Source organism: Drosophila tropicalis, unplaced genomic scaffold (assembly GCF_018151085.1).
Source record: "Drosophila tropicalis isolate 14030-0801.00 unplaced genomic scaffold, ASM1815108v1 contig_302, whole genome shotgun sequence".
In the NCBI taxonomy this organism is placed as follows: Eukaryota; Metazoa; Arthropoda; class Insecta; order Diptera; family Drosophilidae; genus Drosophila; species Drosophila tropicalis.
In genome coordinates, this window is record NW_027172757.1 from 74,985 (window position 1) to 92,575 (window position 17,591).

The 17,591-nt window shown below is 34.8% G+C and overlaps 1 protein-coding gene and 1 long non-coding RNA gene across 4 annotated transcripts in view; one reads left to right on the forward strand and one right to left on the reverse strand.

Annotated features, from left to right (window-relative positions):
• Positions 1-819: 819 nt before the first annotated feature.
• Positions 820-17,591, forward strand: part of stol (stolid) — a 47,463-nt gene continuing 30,691 nt past the window's right edge. For 2 of the 3 annotated variants that reach the window (XM_068284195.1, XM_068284197.1), the window contains exons 1-3: positions 820-1,605; positions 6,703-7,487; positions 16,603-16,684. In XM_068284195.1, the coding sequence (XP_068140296.1) occupies positions 7,375-7,487; positions 16,603-16,684 (195 nt within the window). In that variant the 5' untranslated portion in view covers positions 820-1,605; positions 6,703-7,374. The remainder of the gene's footprint in view (positions 1,606-6,702; positions 7,488-16,602; positions 16,685-17,591) is intronic. The other variant, XM_068284196.1, reaches the window with a different exon arrangement.
• Positions 8,495-9,735, reverse strand: LOC137572436 (uncharacterized). The gene is made up of 2 exons (XR_011031654.1): positions 9,314-9,735; positions 8,495-9,257 (listed from the first exon to the last, which is right to left on the reverse strand). It is a non-coding gene; the product is annotated as an uncharacterized lncRNA (long non-coding RNA).

The following is a 17,591-nucleotide window of genomic DNA, read 5'->3' on the forward strand; positions in this document are numbered from 1 at the left end:
TTGTATATAAAAAGCAAACAAGCAAGAAGAAAAACAACTGCCAAACTTAAAAAGTTCTTTTTTTATTTTTTTCAAATTCGATAACTATCGATAAACGAGGGGTCACCGCGCAGAGTTAACGGACGGGCGTTCGGTTAACTTTTGTTTTGGGCCATCTGGCAAGCTTTATGATTTGGCTTGGAGCACATATCAAAAAATCCACCCCCGCTAAAAATTTGGGTAAATGTTTACTATTACTACTCGAGATTTTAGTGTTGAAAAGTGGAAAAATCGGGTAGAGATAGATTTCAGTGTTGTCAAACGCTATTTTTTATTTGGCGCGCTGTTTGACTGCCCTGGTAGCCAAATATTTTAATCTAATCTCAAAAGTCGAGGAATATTTGGCTGCTCTGGCAGCCGAATATTGTATTCTAAACTATATTTGTTCCATAAAATCAAGAAATATTGTAAACTCAACAATATTTTCGTTTGTTGAGAATAGTGCGAACAAAAGATTCAAAAAGCCCGCGTATTCGATTATCCAAAATTCGGCATTTGGCAACACCATCTCAAAATTGAACAGCTTTTTTTAGCCGGAAAAAGCTACTTTTAGCTATAGTCCCGCTAAAAATATTAATTTTCTTTTGTTAATTACTCAAAAACTACGAAATAAATCGCCAAGGCGCACCTGAGGTCGTGCTCGTGCAATTTTTCTCTTTCGTTTGATACCAAAATTATGTAGTTTAAGCGCGTTTTGGGCCCGAGTAGTAATAGTAAACATTTACCAAAATTTGAGTATTTTCGAAATTGAAGCTTTAAATTTAGTTCGGTGCGAGAACCTGGCGAGTGTGGATGCTTCTACACAAGGTCAAAATCGCGGTCCATCCAATATTAGAATTAAACCAAAAGCAAAAAGCGACGCCTCAACAAGAAAGCAGAAAAAAGAAATTGATACCAAAAGAAAAATAAAAGAAACCATCAAACAAAAAGCTTTGCAAATTGTTTTCCAAAATCAAAAAGTGTATTAAAAGAAGTGGGCTGGGCCGATTTATGCCAGGCTATGAAGTTATATAAAACTAAATAGAATTAAATCAAAAATAAAATAAAGAATATATAGATATTAAAAAATCAAACCTAAACGTTGGAAAAAAAATTTATATACATATATATATGTATGTGTATATAAGTGATATGTACGTGCACGTATGTATGTGTATGTGTATTTGGTGAGCGCCAAAAAGCCGAAGAGACGAAGACGACATTGCCGCGCAGCCATATAAATCGTTTCTCTCCCTTTTCGCGTCGTCGGTGGCGTCGGTGTGCTCTGGCGTGTTGGCGTGCCCTCCGTCTAACGACGATAACATTTCGCAATTTCGAAAAATCGCGTAGTAAAAATATCCTTCTCGAAAGCGTGTGTCGGCAAAAATCTATTTTTTTTTCCTTCTTTTGGACCTTTGCTGCGCTACGCTGCACATAGAGGAAGGACCTCTGTTTTGCCTATTGCCAAACGCACCATTACCACCCGAAATCCTTCTACTCCATAGGGAATATTGTTTGTTGGCGAATTTGGCGCGCAAGAGCATCAAGTAAGAGAAAGAGAGAAAGACGAAAGACACACTGACAGTAGTGAGTATGCGAATATAATCATATATGAGATAGAGAGAGAGTGCGGTAGACCTTTCTCTCGTTTAAATTCAAAGTTGATTGCACAATGTAAAAAAAAAAAACAAAATGAAATAATTCTAAAAAAATAACGAATACCCATAAATTCATTCAAATCGGCTATAAATGAACTTGTAGGTAGTTATAACCTGTCTAAATATAGTTAAAAGTCCTTGCGTGTCGTTTGTGTGCAGTATTTCGTTTGCGCGCCCAAAAAAGTATGCTATGCCATTTTTACTATTTACTACTACGCACGCTCACCCACACACTGACAAATATACAGATACAAACGCACATACAAACAGTAGCTAGTACATATAGGTAGCACATAATAACGGTTTATCGTGTGGCAGAGCTACGTAGCTTACGCAGCTGCGTAAAATCTCAAGGCTTGACCAACGTGGCCCCTCAACCGCTTCCTCACCACCGCCAAGCCACAGCCGCTTGAGAGTCCCATAAGCCCTTCACCCACATGGACTGTATGTATATATATAGTATGTGTGTGTATGTAATACACATTGTATATAAATATAACCAAGTTTGTTGGTTTGTACTAGAACTTTACTTCGGGCCATCTTTATTATCTATTTTGAGGTTTTTTCTGTTGGCTTTCTCGAGTGTCCTTGCCAACATCTTGTTGCTCCTTTGTCTTTGCCTTCGTGGTTAATTGATGCTTCTGCACTTCTTGGAGTGCATTCTTCGGTTCTTTTTCTTTTGTTCCCTCTCTCTTTCTCTCTCTTTTCCTGGTATTGGCCTTGCAATGGTTTCTTGCTGGCCTTACTTGAGATCCTTTTGGTTTTTGGCTTAACAATTTGGATTCGTTTTACACAAAAGAATGATGCAATTTCGTGGTTATTACTGACCAGAAGTGGAACAAATTGATATTAATGAAACAAACAGAAGCTCTCTAGTTTTAGTTTTTGAGCTTAAATAAAATCTTTTGTACATACAAATTAGCCGATTAGCCTTATTCATTGCAAAGTACTGGAATTTATTTTAAAATCCATCTAATTTAATAGAACATTAAAGAAAAGAAAGAAAAAGAAACTCTTATTATGTCGATCTCCATACAAGCTTATTCAGTATTGTATTTAATCAGCTAGCAATATTAAGAACTCTAATTAATTCTGTGGGTAGTCACATTCCATATGATTGCAAAGAGTTGACAATATTCATGTAAATGTATTTTAAAATAATTTTCATACTATTTTATTAAATTGCTTTTCTTATTTCGGCCGACTCACTTTTGTTCATGGTTAAGATTTTGAAGTAGATAAAAATAATAATTTAAGGGAAGAAAATGCCCATTAATTTAAAAAAGTTTCGTAAAGTATGAAACGGATTTTCTGATTTATTAATAATTATTAGTATATCTTTAATGGTTGCACTTTTAGTATCAGCAGCAATAATGCAGGGTAAATAGACTATATTAACTTTAATAAATGCATAGTTTAATTAAAGTAGAAGTCTTTATTTCTGTAGCCATGTTGGGACGTTTTCATTAATGTTAATAATCTTAAAAGTTTATAGCTAATTTAGGCTGAAAAGAAAATTCTCCATTTATATTAATTCATGCGAATATAAACACAAGTCCATTGTGACTTGGCTTTAAAGAGCTTGAGAGAGGCCAACAAAAAATATTATCTCCTATTAGTCTTTTTGCATTTGATGGATTTGCCAAGATGGTTGTACGCTTAATGTAAGCCATCTCTTGTTGATATTTTTATAATCGGCTTTAAAATACAATTTACCATATACTTTTCAATAATCTCGTACAACTCTTGGACAACACATAAAAATAAAGAATTCTGTCAATATATGACCATAAATATGCCATGTGGTCTACTTACTACAAAAGGCTACACACAGATTTATAACTTATCAAAAATTGGATATTGCGAGACGCACACCACACACACACACCACACACACTCACACGTACACCCACATATATCCTATCGAAGCACACACATAGTGAGGGAAAAGTTTTTTTTTTTTTTTTTTTTTTTTTTACTGGCACATTAATTCCATTACGAAAACTCCCAAGGCCAACAAACCAAAAGCCAGTCCAAACATAAAAAGGCAAAAAAGCAAACAAAATGGAAGAAAAAAGAAACACACTCTCTCACACACACACACACAAAACAAAGGAAGCAAAAAAAAAAAAGTGTAGCGGTAGCAGCAGTAGCTCCAGCAGCTAGCGATATATGCGATATAATAAATCTTTTGTATAACACGCAAAACTTTATGAACGTGCGCCAACTATAAACTTTCACTTTTCAACAATGGGCCATCGTCCATGATGCCATGATGATGGTGATGCCTGTTGTGACGTTGCCATTGCCGTTTCGTTGCCCACCTCTACGAATAGGTTGCGTATACGCCACGTTGCACATGCTTTTATTATTATTATACGCTATTATTTATTGTAAGGTTCGGTTTTTTTTTTCTCCTTTTGCAATATCGAAGAGTTCAAAACTAAATGTATTATTTAAGAAGGTTATTTGCATATACATAGATGAAGAGTTATAATGAAGTAGATATGTCTATATAAAGAGGACTGGCTAAAGTAAAGACACAGTTATCAATTAGAAACATTATTATTATAATTAAATAGAGAGAAATAATATATATATAAAAGAGTTTAATTAGAATTTGCTATCCCTTTATAAGGCTAACCCACTGGTCATTAATTTGGCATCATTGATACCCAATATAGATAAATCGGAATACTTATAGATGCTGAAACCATTATTTAAATATAAATCCCATTCATAAATTGGGACTTAATCTAATGTTTATTGTTGATTCATAAACTTCTGTTTGAGCTATTGTTTATATTTAGATGTAAGAGATGGGTGTTTAAATATTACATATATACATCAGATGACTTAAATAGAAGGCAACGGATTTCCATAAATTGTATGAGATTGCATGAGTTTCCTTTTGATTTCACTGTGACTATGGCCATTCAAACTTATTTGTATGCCTATAAAATATATATATTTATACATATATGTATGCATGGCGTCTTTTTGAATGTGTTGCATGCTTTTAGGCGTTTATGCTAAAGCCTGGTCGCGTCCTGCATGCATGCGTGACTGCCGCTCCATTTCTGTCAAACTTTGTGTGATGTAGAAAAGAGATGACAAAAAGCGTATAAAATCGGGCTACACATACATACACAGAAGTATATGTGTACATAAATAATATATATGTACATATATATATAAATGAAAGATGTATGTACGTGTGTGTATGTATGTTGGTGTTGGTAAGAGTGTAAGTGCGTATCGGCCACAATAAATTGTCTTTATTTTATGCGGATGTGGTTGCTGAGGCGAGGCAAGAGGAGCATGAGCATGAAGTGCAGAAGGGAACCAGGCGAAAAGGATTGCGCCATGTTTAATGAAAATTATTACGCGATATCCTTGGGGATACACACACACACACCAATACATATTTAAGCAGCAGAGGATGTATGACTATGTGCGCCTTTTTTTTAGGGGGTGGCATGCTCATACAGAAAACACCAAAAAAAGAAATCATGTTGAGGATTGAATGAGCCGAATCGCCTTCCCCACACTGCGCATGCCCCATTTTCATGCAAAGGATTCGAGTTCGAAAAGCTTTTGATATGTTTATGCATTTGTATAAGTATTGAGGTGGCATTTGGTCTGTGTGTGTGTGAGTGTGGGGGCGGGGGAGAAACGTATTTCTAGGTCAAATTCAAATGGCAGCCGAGTAGCTGGCAGGACTAGGTACAACATGTGAGGCAATATCTCGTAGCCGCATTCATCTCCACTTCGAATTGAATTGGCATTGGTCGACATAGCATATAAAAGTTAAATATTTCTGGCTTGTTTGTTTCGAAAACTAAAAACAACTTTTTTATGGTTAAATTGCAATTGAGATTAAATTTCATTTATATAGAATGGTCAAACATTTCAAATACTTTTTAAAAGTTCAACAATTTCTCAAAACTATTTGCACTTTTATTTCATTTTCTCTCTTGGCAATGCATTAGTTTGGCTTTTACAATATAATTGCTTGGTTTTACTTCTACTCATTACAAAAGTGGATTTTTTCCATATCTATGAATTGATTGTTGGCAATGTTTGGCTTATGGCATTTGTTTGTAGTTAAAGCCATCTTTATTTTAATTAAAATCCCATTATATTGGTGTTATCCTTTATTTCCATGATACTTGGTAATGTTAGCTGAAACTTGATTAGTTGTTGTTCCTTAATCGGTTTACATTTAAGATGGCTGATTAACAAAAGTGAACCTCAAAATATTTTTCATCTGCCTGCCATTAAGAGCACGACATTCCAGAGTCGAATTATCCATATACTGGATTAGTAAAACTTAACTCTTACTTATTGTAAAATATAGTATAAAAAAAGGTTACCCATAAATGTATGCATGATTACCACAACATACACCAACATCTAGGCTTAAATTAGTCCAGCAAGAGAGTTTAATAGAAAAATATCAAAGAAGCTAACATCGGCTATGCCGAAGTTTATATACCCTAGCAGTCCTTGGCAAAAATATTTCTACATGTTCAAAATTTGTTTTCTGCAACTCAATTCATCAATATACAAATAAAACAATTTTACTCTTCATACTGCAATTTATTCTTCTTCCATCATTCCCCAAGCAAAGCAACGCACGCATACACATACAGTTTATGTAGCATTGCCTTTGTGTGTGTATTGCATGTGCTCTGTTGATGACGTAGTAGGCAGCAAGCAGCGCTGCCGGCAGCGATTGAACCGATTTATATTGACTGTAACTTGTGTTATATTTATCCGATCGGATTGAAATTTTAGAATCTGAGTTTTTATATCCACTACTATCATCGTAGTATTGTATCATACATATATATATCTGCATCTTCTGATACGATTTCTACGATTTAAGTTCCTTTTACCTTTCACCTTTGACTCCGAATAACTGCCTGAATACATAACTATATACGACTAAATCTAATTAGAAATAAGTATTAACTTGTTTAAATGAAAACCTAATTTCTTGTTTACCCTTTTTTCTTTTCAGGCAATAACCAGAACATATCTTCGAGCTCAATTATAAACATACAAAACAAAAATATCAAAAGTTATTTCTTAAAAATGTTAAACATTCATTATAAATGCTATGGCATCAAGAACTTTTGGCAAAACAAAATTTTACACCTTGGATCAAATATATTAAAAAAATAATTCAATAAAAAAAATTAAAAAAAACAAACACGATTAAATAAACCAACAGAAATTCACATATGACCAGTCCATGGATAATTAAATATGAATAACTTGTAAAACCAAAATTGAAAAATTATCTAATTAAAAAAAATTTGTGCATTCCTCGCATACATTTTGGCTCAACGAAATGTCAATAAATTTGAAATAAATATAAATGCAATACACAGGCAAATACAACTGCATACATATATACTTATATACATGTATATGTGTATTTGCATATATAAAATAAATCGATTGTTGGATTGGTTTTGTGGCTTTTTTCGCATGTTTCAGTGAGCAATACGAAAAACAGGCTACAGCTAAAAAACAAAATACAGAATACCAAAAATATTTATAAAATTGCCAGTAAGTTGGTGGGATAAACATTTTCTGTCGTGAAAAAAGAGAGTCTGCCAACCAGATTTAATCAGAAACATCATCAGCATCCAGCTAATAATATTCTGTACAATATTCACCACACAAAATGGAGGGCAAACATTTGAGTTGCTTTGTGGCCATCGTTTTGGGTGTGTTAATATTTAAAATGCACATATACGAAGCCTTTGGCGACCAGGATGAGGATATACCACACAATGAGTAAGTTTCCTGTACAACAAATTTTTCATATTCATTTCTATACAATGTACATTGCTATTTTCAATTATGATAATGTGAATTGGTTTGGCTTAATTTCCTCTAGCAGGATATTAATTGTAAATTTGTTTATAGTCAAACTCATCCTTAGCCCATATTAAAATTAAGTTTTGCTTGCCAATGGCAAACGGAAAACTTCTTGCAAAATTTATGCAAATTTCTGTGTTTTGCCTTAGCTAATTTATCTCGAAATTTCAAAGTAAATGATAAACAGTCGGTCAACAATGAGTAAGGTAAATTGCAAACTTTATAGTTTATAAAAATAAATAATTATGGTTAAGTTTATGCTTGAACTACAGCTGAGGAAGGAAATACAAAATGAACACTTGCTAAATTGCTCAAGTTTGAAATATCTCAAGGTGCTTACAATTTTTAGAATTTCACTTTTAGTGCAGTTATTGGAGTCGATTACTCAACGAAAAAAGATATACCCTTCGATTCACGTGACAAGTATGTGTAGGCACATCTTCAATGTGCAGTGATGACGATAAATCAAACGATATCGAAGAGATATCGAATGTCATGTATTCACATGACAAAAGCATAATACAAAAACTGGTCACATCTGTGCCCGAGTCTTAGGGTGTTGATGATCCATCTCTTAGGACTTTTAAACTATCAATTGGTTTTTATAGCTTAGGATTTAATATTCTATGTTTACCTATAGCCCAAAGTATAATATACCTCTATATAAGGTTATGTGTAGTCGATGGATAAATAAACCAATGGCTGTCCGTAATGTTGTAGGATTTATAAAACAGCGAAGGCCCTTTTACTTCCCAGGGTACAGTATAAAGCGACTTCGGAAGATTGGCATTCAGGTATTCAGGTATTCTCAGAACGTCGGTTAACCTAAATTTTCTGCCTGAACTGCCGATGCAATACATTCCAAACACCTGCGTTGCTACTAAAGCTAAGCCTCAAGTAATGAAAGTATTCCACCTGGTTGCTTAGCGTTTCAATTCTTTTATTTAAGAAATCAAAACACTTAGTGTTAAGCTCTTTCATATCCTCAAACCAGATGGCATCCATATGAAGAAAGTGATTTCTTTACAACAACCACAAATTTCGATCATATACAGAATTCTAGGATACTCCAGATGAGTTTTTATCGCACGTGTGCAGAAGGACATTCCCGTTGACTTTCTTTAAAAAGGTACTCCTCCGGACCAATTACAATGTGCTCATCGGTTTTACAAGTTCTTCCTGACTCAATCATCTGCTGGGGTCAACTTTGATGCCTCGGTTGAAAGGAAACACGCTCCACTGGGCGATCATCAGTTGAGTCGCAATGCCAAGCAGACATCGTCACAATTGTCTATTAAAATGACCATCTCGAAGACCAGTAACCGGACTGCTACAATGCACCTTATCGAAACACCATAGTTGGAGAAACGCTTGGGGCGCCAACAGTTTGGCACAAGTTGAACGTCAGGAGATAATCAATGAGGACAAACAAAAGACCTCAATGAGGTCAGATTGCACAAACTATGGAAGAAGTCATACACAAACCGATTCCATTAATGTATCATTGCATTCGGCCAGCAACACGGTTGAAATAGTTTGATTAAATCCATAGACGATGCAGTGATCAATCCACTAATGCCCAGAAGGAATCACAGGACAACGCTTGGGCTATGAACTTCCACTCCACCGGAAAAGAAGATATCCAAACCTTGTGGCGATACTGCTGATCCAGGAATAGTCGTGATCCTACCAATATTATCTGATGATGATAGTTCTTCATACAAATATAAGAAACAACTTACTTTAATGATGAAGGCAAATCTACAAATCGCTCCAAAGTGGTCAATGAAGAGGATGAAGCCAAACTAATGGAAGTTATGCACGAGTTGACTGCTTTAAGTCGAGTTAAGGTGTTTCACGTTTTATGCACAAGAGTCGGTTATTTTGTGTTTCCAAAGTTTTATAAGTGTATAAATTTTGTGTTTGCAGTTGTGTAGAGCAATGTGTTAATAGTATTAACTTAATACTTATGTGTAAAAAAAAATAGTTTTTTATTTATTTTTTGTTTTTGTTCCGGACAAATTGTGTTGATGTTGATAAGATTCAGACTAAACTGAAATGAAAATGTAAGTCTCTCTCTCTCCGATGTGGAGAAAAATAAAGCAAACAGCCGAAGAAAGGCCTGCTTGATTGATTTTTCTTAGTATTTAGTAGAATTACTTAAAAAGTAATCGAAATACTCAAGTGACATTTATTCCGATGATATTCCGATTTAAAGGCGGAAATTTTTTAAAAAAGTAATTAATTTGCATCAAGATTTATCGCTTTAAGATGTCGCTGAATGATTCGACATTAATGAAAACTTGATATTTATAAAATTGAAGCTCATTTACTTACTAATATTCTTAACAGACTTGGATTAAATCATACAATATTAATTTAATATAATTTAATATAATAATTCAATAATTTGGGATTTTCGATTTAACTCAACGAAGAGCTGCTTAGTAAATCTTTGCCACCTAATTGTGTTCAATTATTATTGATTAAAACAAATGTTGAGTTAGCGGTAGTTTGAATCTTAATCGAATAAAAAAGGACCTTGGTTTTTTATTTCATATTGAATATATGAGTTTTTTAATTTACATATATTAAAAACTTTAACATGTTTGTTAGCGTCATAATATTCACATTTCGAATTTTCAGTTAAATTACTGTCCCCTCCCTCAACACTCACATATTTATTTTATTTCAATGGCCAGAAAACTTTTCACATTAATTTCATTACCCAAAAACCAATTTATTTAAGTTTATTACTTTGTTTATCTCATACATAAAATATTTAATGTTTTTTTTTTCCATTTTGTGAGAGAAAGATTCCAAGAAAATGTGAATAGTTGAGAAAACATATGGTAGGCAATGTTTAACAATAGTAAGTGATAAAAAAAAAAATAACAAAAACTTAGCAACTTGAATTTGGAAAAAGTTTTTCATATTAAGTATACGACAAGTCGACGTTAAGGAAATATGACAGGAACATTTGATAAAGTCAGAGTTTTGGTTTTTGGTTTTGCCTTCCCTTTTTTGTGAGGACAGAACGTAACGCATCGCACATGTGTGCTATGTTGATGAGATACTTTTGCTCATATATGCGTATCTAATGGATACATAATAGGATTTTGCAATTAGTGCGACGATGTGAAGGTGGAAAGAGACCGAGAGGCAACGTGGGAGCGAATGAAAGCGAGTGAGAACAGGAAGCCAGCACACACACACATAACCGCAGCGCTCACTTGGCTAATTAACCCAAAACCAAAACTGCCATTTGCAGGCCAGGACAACCAAGGACAACTAAGGCCAAATGGTTAGCTTCAGGGCAGGGGCCGAGATGGGACGAGCTGAAAAGCGGAAGCCGGAACCAGAACCACTAAGTGATTTTTCTCTCTTTTTCTGCTCCCCTCTCTCACTTTCTCTGTCTCTCACTCTATCTCTTTCACTCTCTGTTTTGTATGTCTAATGTCAGTTTTATTTATTGAAATTAGTTTTAGCATTTGCGTTTCTATGTCGACTTTTTTGTTTGTTGTTGCAGTTGCTCTGCCTTTTGGCTGTTTGACATACAATAATAAAAAAAAACAGTCATTTTCCTCTTTATACACTAGCAACCAGGGCATAACAGTTTTGACCAGCGGTTCACTTGCTGAATAACTTAGTAGGCTTAGATAAAACTGACAGCTTTTATCTGACCATTAAACAAGGGGGCGAAGCCGTATATGGCTCAGCATTATGAGGCCAGATACAAAAAAGAATTGGTGACCACAGCTAACTGAAAACTGGTTAGGAAAGAATGAATTAAGTAAATGAAGACTCCGGAGAGAGGGAAAGTGTTAAGTCCGTGTTATAGATATTTCATTGCCATTATTATAATTATTTTCGAGAACTCTTTTTAGGTTAACTTAAGATACATCCTTTCATCCTTCCACATTTCGCGGGTTCTACACTATTCAAGAAAAACTTGCCAAATGTTTCTTCATTTCCATTAAAACATTAAATTTTACATTTTATTTTATCAATATAAATTTCATGTTTTGTTTTTCTTAAATTTCCAATTATTGTTTTTCGGAAATATGCGTATAAATTTAATGAATTTTATTAATTTAAAACAAAAAAACACTTCCTACTTTTCTCTTTCTTGCTATGGTCTTTTTACTTTCTTTGCTATTGCCATTTCGTTTCTATATATGTACATATGTGTGTATAAGTGTGTGTGTTTGTGTGTCACTGTTGAAATTCAATTAAATTTATTTCAACTTTTGCTGCCAGGCAACAACAAGCAACAGCAGCAACAACAACGTCAGCAACAATGAAAACAGTTGCCTTAAGGGCCTCAGCTTTGACGATTATGTTGGGTCCTGGGTTGGTCCTGGGCAACATTGCTTTTGATGTAACTGACCCAAATCTCGTTTATAGTGTTTGGGAGTACTCGAAAATCGTTATTTGCTCTCCGTTCCTTTTCGTGTTCCTTGCTCCTTCGTCTACGTCTCTGCCTGAGTCTGTTTTTTTTCTTCTTCATCTTTTTCCTTGTTGATTCATTCGTCGTGGACTTTTCTTAGGCCGGTCGCATTTCCAGCTCACTACATTGCCAGAAAAGCAGCTCATTCTTGGTTTGCGCAGTGTTTTCTTGCACTGTTGTAAGCTCATTCATTTGCCTCATTTTCAGTTGCAGCATTCGCAATTTTAATGCATCTTCTTCGTCCTTGCATTGACAGCCTCCTGCTGGTCAACATATTTTTCCTTTTCACCAATGACGAAGTGTGTGTGTGTGTGAGCATAGGTCACGTGACACAGCCAGAAATTAAAGAAAATTTGGTATGAAACGTGAATGAGGAGTCCGCAAATTATATTCCCAAATGAATTACTGCAGAACAACATTAAAAACAAGCAACCATTTTCCATTGGTTTTCCACTCTTCGGGGTCTACATCCTCTGTAAGAAAATTGTTTTATTTTATTTCTATGAATATTTCTTGTTAGAAGTAAAATGAAAAAAATCTAAACTTTTTACCTCCGATCTCTTTTTCCTTTTGAAATTTTCGAAAACTGATCAGTATGGGTTGTGTAAGGATTTAAGGACAAGAAATCTAGACAATGAGAATCTTTAGTCTATAAATAGGAAAAAGCAGCTACAGTTTGACTACTTTTCCCATTGCTACAAAAGCACTTTTAGTCAAGTATATTTTATTAGTACCACTTAAGTTGATATAAAAAAGTATAAGTATTTCAGATTTCAATACTTTAAAAATGTATCCCATAACTATAAGACCATTCTGTTTTTCTATACGGTTTCATATTCTTTAGCAATGCCCATCCTCAAACCTAGCAAATGCAGCACACTTCCATATCAATAAAAGTTGATGACACTTTACGCTCATAGTTTTACGGGGCACATTCCGATTCATCAGATAGTTGTGCTCTTTGCACTTTACCCATATTGTGTTACCATCCATTTAATTAGCACCACTTGCCCTCCATTCAACCATAACTTTTGCATGCCCATCAGCATCCAATTTCAATCACTTTGCCACTTGGCCACTTTATTTCGCTTCATTGTTTACGCTTTTGAGTGCTGCGGGCGGATACTGCTGCTGCCCATCTGGTGCCTTTCCCCCATCCCTCCTCACTTGATGTGGCTTACTTATAATACAATTTTCATATAATTTAAATTCATTTTTTGGCATCGCCATAAAACTTTGTCTGTAAAATGGCTGCAGTTGCTTCTGCTGCTGGTGCTCCTGCATATAAACATGCGCTTATTTTATATCTAGATGGGGCAAGTGTTTCGTTCATGCTCTTGCTTGCTGCTTGCTGCCTGCCGCCTGCCGCCCGCTGTATACTCGTCCGTTTGCCGGCTCAACATAATCAACATTGCGTATACGCAACGTGGCTGCGGTCGCTTTCCTTGTGGCTCTCATCTGGTGCTTTCCTCTCTGTCTCTCTCTTTACCCCAATTGATATTACAGATAATGCCATAAAATTGTGCAAATATTTTTGGGGCATTATTTTACTCGGTCTTTACTTTGCCTCAACTTTTCTTTCTCTCCCTCTCTCTTGTTTTCTTCACATCTTTCTTTCTCTTTCTGTGTATATCTGTTGTTCTTTCACTGTTTTTTTTTTTTTTTTTTTTTTGCGAATAATATTTCATTTTTCTTTTATCAACGCCTTGTCTTGAGTCTGGTTGGTCATGGTTTTGGTATTGCTCATCCTTTATATTCAATTTTTGGCCTGTTGCCCTTGCGTGTCGTCTTCTCCCATTCTACTTGGTCGGGTTTTATGAGTTGTGCTGTTGCTCTTTTGTTTTGCTTTTGACTTTCGCGTTTAGATTATAAATGTTTGGCAAATGTTTTCACAATAGTTAGTTCTTGTTAGCCCACACTCGGCAGAGAAAAAGAGGGAGTGTTGATTCTAGCATTTTCACCTCTCCGCCCCCTCCCATGTGTCATGTTGTTCCGTCTTGTCTGGGGCCACAAATTGTAATGAGTTTTGCTTGCTTGAATGTCTTGTCTTACTTGCCAGTTTATGCAAAATATTTGCTTATATTGTACATTTTGTATAATGATAATATTTGTGCTTAAAATCATTAAGTGGCCATAAAAAAAAAATTTAATGAAACATTTATATGCAATATACATATATAATGATTTTTTGGTGTTGTTGCTGCTGCTGTTCGGGGGCAATCAGTCGAATAATTTATGCGAATTTAAAATCGATTAAAATTGATTTTTAATCACTGAAGTGAGGGCTTGATTTTCCAACATAATTTTATCGCATAAGTGTGTGCGTGTGTCTCTGTGTGAGTGAGTGGTGTAGAAGCTATAAAAATAAAATTATGGCATATGAGCAAAGTTAAATGAATTCCAAATGTGTAGCATACTTTTCGGCAGACTCATTACTTTGTGTCTCAAATGAAAACGAATAGTTTTCTGGTAGAGATATCAACGTTTACGATTACGATTTGATTAAACAAACGATTTAGTAAAGGACTTTCTAATCCAAGAAAATGTTTTTTAACTTTGAAACAAAGAAAAAGTATTTAATTCTCGGATTATATAAATTAAACTTTAATTGATCAAGAAAAATATTTTTACTTCCTTTATTCCAATTGAACTGTGAAAAATGTAAGCTTTTTAATTAGAATTAGGTTTCCATTCATAGAGAACTACTGCATTTGTATTACGGTTGTGTTTTAGTTTACTTTTTTTTTTTTTAATGCAGATGCATTGAAGTGAAATCTCAAGATTGACAGCAAAGAGAAATCTCATTTCAATTTCAATGATGCAAAAAACCTATTGACCTACTGCAATGTGTCTACTTTACTATCTCTTGTACCTGCCTTGGCATAAACTTGACTAACGAAAGCAGAACAGCAACAGCAAGAAGAAAAAGTGAAAAGCACCAAAGACAAAACTGAAAATGGGTATAAAAAAGAAACAAGAAAAGCACTGAATCTAGTTCGATGGCTTTAGAGGTATATGGCACTTGAGCATGACATAGGTGGTTTGGTTCGTGCTCAAAAAGCCTGAAACATACAATGATAAGTCTACACACCTGAGTGCTGAGTGCTGTACAGAGCATAGCAGAACTGAGCCACTGCCACTTGCACTTCCATATCCACTTCCGTCCGTTCCATTGTCAAGTTTTGGCGTGCCCCAAAATGGCAAAACAAAAAAAAGGAGAAAACAAAACTCGACGTTGATGTCCTTTCATTGCCTGCTTGAGGTCTCGAATGTCAATTTTTTCTTCTAAGGTTTTTGGAATTTTATATACATATTTACAGTTGAATATGTAAGTGTGTGTGCGTTCTTGCTTCTTCTGTACGTGAGTTGCATTTTACATTGCTTGGATTTCTTTTGTGATGACCAGAAAAATAAGCTAAAAATGTGTTGACTACTTTGTTTTTACAGTAACATTACATTATATGAGCTTTTAAAATCATAAAACAAGTTTGTAAAACAATGCGTATACTTGATATGCAATGCCCAGAAGTATGCTACATATTTTCATATTCAAAGCTAACAAATATATCTTCTAAAAACGGTTTTCTTTCAGCTATAGATAGAAGACAGATTTATGTATCTATATGTTATATATTGCATATTTATATTTATTTTTCATTACTTTTTTGTATTCTACTTGCAATTTATTTTTTTCCTTGCATTGCATTGGATTATGCATCTGGCACAATTTGCTGTTAAAAACAATTTTGCATTTGACACGTTGTAGTATGATTGTGGGATGAGCGGGGGCATTGTAATGTATAAATGTGTGGGCGTGGCAGATCTAATTACCGTCGAGGCAGCTTAAGCGAATAAACAAAATAAAGCACACAAAAAAGAACCAAAAACCAAAAAAGACAACAAAAAAAGAAAAAGCAAATAACAAACAGAGCACTAACTACTTATGACAAATGACAGTGAAAGTGCATTAAGCAGAAGCAGCAACAGAAGCGACAACTTAGCGACGTCTGGCGCATTATTCGCTTTTTATTTTGCTGTTACTCTCCTTCCATGCCCCCCTCAACGTGCACCATAACAATTCTGTCGCCCTCCTCCACTAGCCTGCCACTTGTTTTTAAGCAATTAAGTGGATTTTGAATTTGCATAGAACATGACATGGTAATTTATAATGGATTGAAGTGGATTCGTGTAGACAAATCGAATTGCTTAATATGAGTAAGCAAACAAAATAAGGAAAAAGACAAGAATTGGGAAGAGACATTTGTTAAAGTGCAAATTTAAAGTTTGGCATAACAAAAACCATCAATAAATATGAAGAATCGAAGAACTAATAATGGAAAGGTAACTTTCTGAAATAAATGTTCAATCCAATCTTATCAATCGACGTCAGTTAATCCGCAATTGGTTCCATGATCTCCATGATTGCCTCATCAGGGGGGGATACGTCACCAACGAGCTTGGTCAAGAGCTCTCAGAGACACTGGCTAGAGGGAAATAGATATAAATATGTAAATTATCCTGATGAAGTAATTTTTTAACAAAAATATAATCTAATTCTATTGTTACTTTTGTTCTTTTCAGAGTGCGCAATTGGGCCCTCAAATTTGGTGTGGATCTATGGGAATTCGGACGACAGTTTACCAAAATGAATGAAATCAAAAATGTATGTATATTTATAAGTTATAAAATATCATTCTCAAGCTAAGTCTGCCAAGAAAGTGATTTAGCTTAAAATTTGTAATTCCCTTTCCCATTTAAAAGTATCAGATCTCTCTCTCTTTTTTTTTTTTTTTTCTTACTAAGATTTGTTAGCATACTATAGTAACGTTTTGCACAAAGACTTCAATTTTATTTTATGAAGTAAATCCTCGTCATATGGCATATTTCCATGGAATGACGTTAAGTGATATAGTGGGCGGCAGAAGGTGGGTTAAATGCGATTAAGCAATTTGTGGCCTCATTGAGCTTTATCGCTTATATGTATGTAGCCATCTCCCCTAATTCTAAACTTATGTTCAAACATTTGTAAATGGCTTTGATTTTCTATTCAATTTGACATCATTTTTTTCGCTGTTGTCTGTTTGGGGGGCTTTAGTCTAACAAATACATTTAAGCTCTTTGGGTTACTTAAACATATACATATATATATATATATCGATAAGAAGTTATCGATAAATGCTTAGACGATGACTGGCATTAAGTTAGGGGGCTTAACCATCAAATGCGTCAATTTTTTCTGTGTGATTTTCGTTTTTATTTTGTGTGCTTTTTTCATGTTGTTCTTGCTTCTTTTCTCTCTCTCTCCCTCTCTCTCTAATGCAATTTAAACACAAATAAGGCTAATTGAGGGTGGCTTAATGAAGGGTAGGGGGTGAGTGTGGGTGTTGGTCGGAGTGCGGGAGGGGGGCGACGGGTGTAGTGAGCTGTAAGTCTGCCTGTGTGCTATCTGTGTTAATAAGCATGGCTGTGTTTGGCTTTGGTTGACTGAGCGGCGGTCGCTGCGAAGAGGAAGAAGGATGTTGTTTGGTGGTTTATGGTCGGCGCCAAGGGAAGAAGAATTGGAGAAGTCA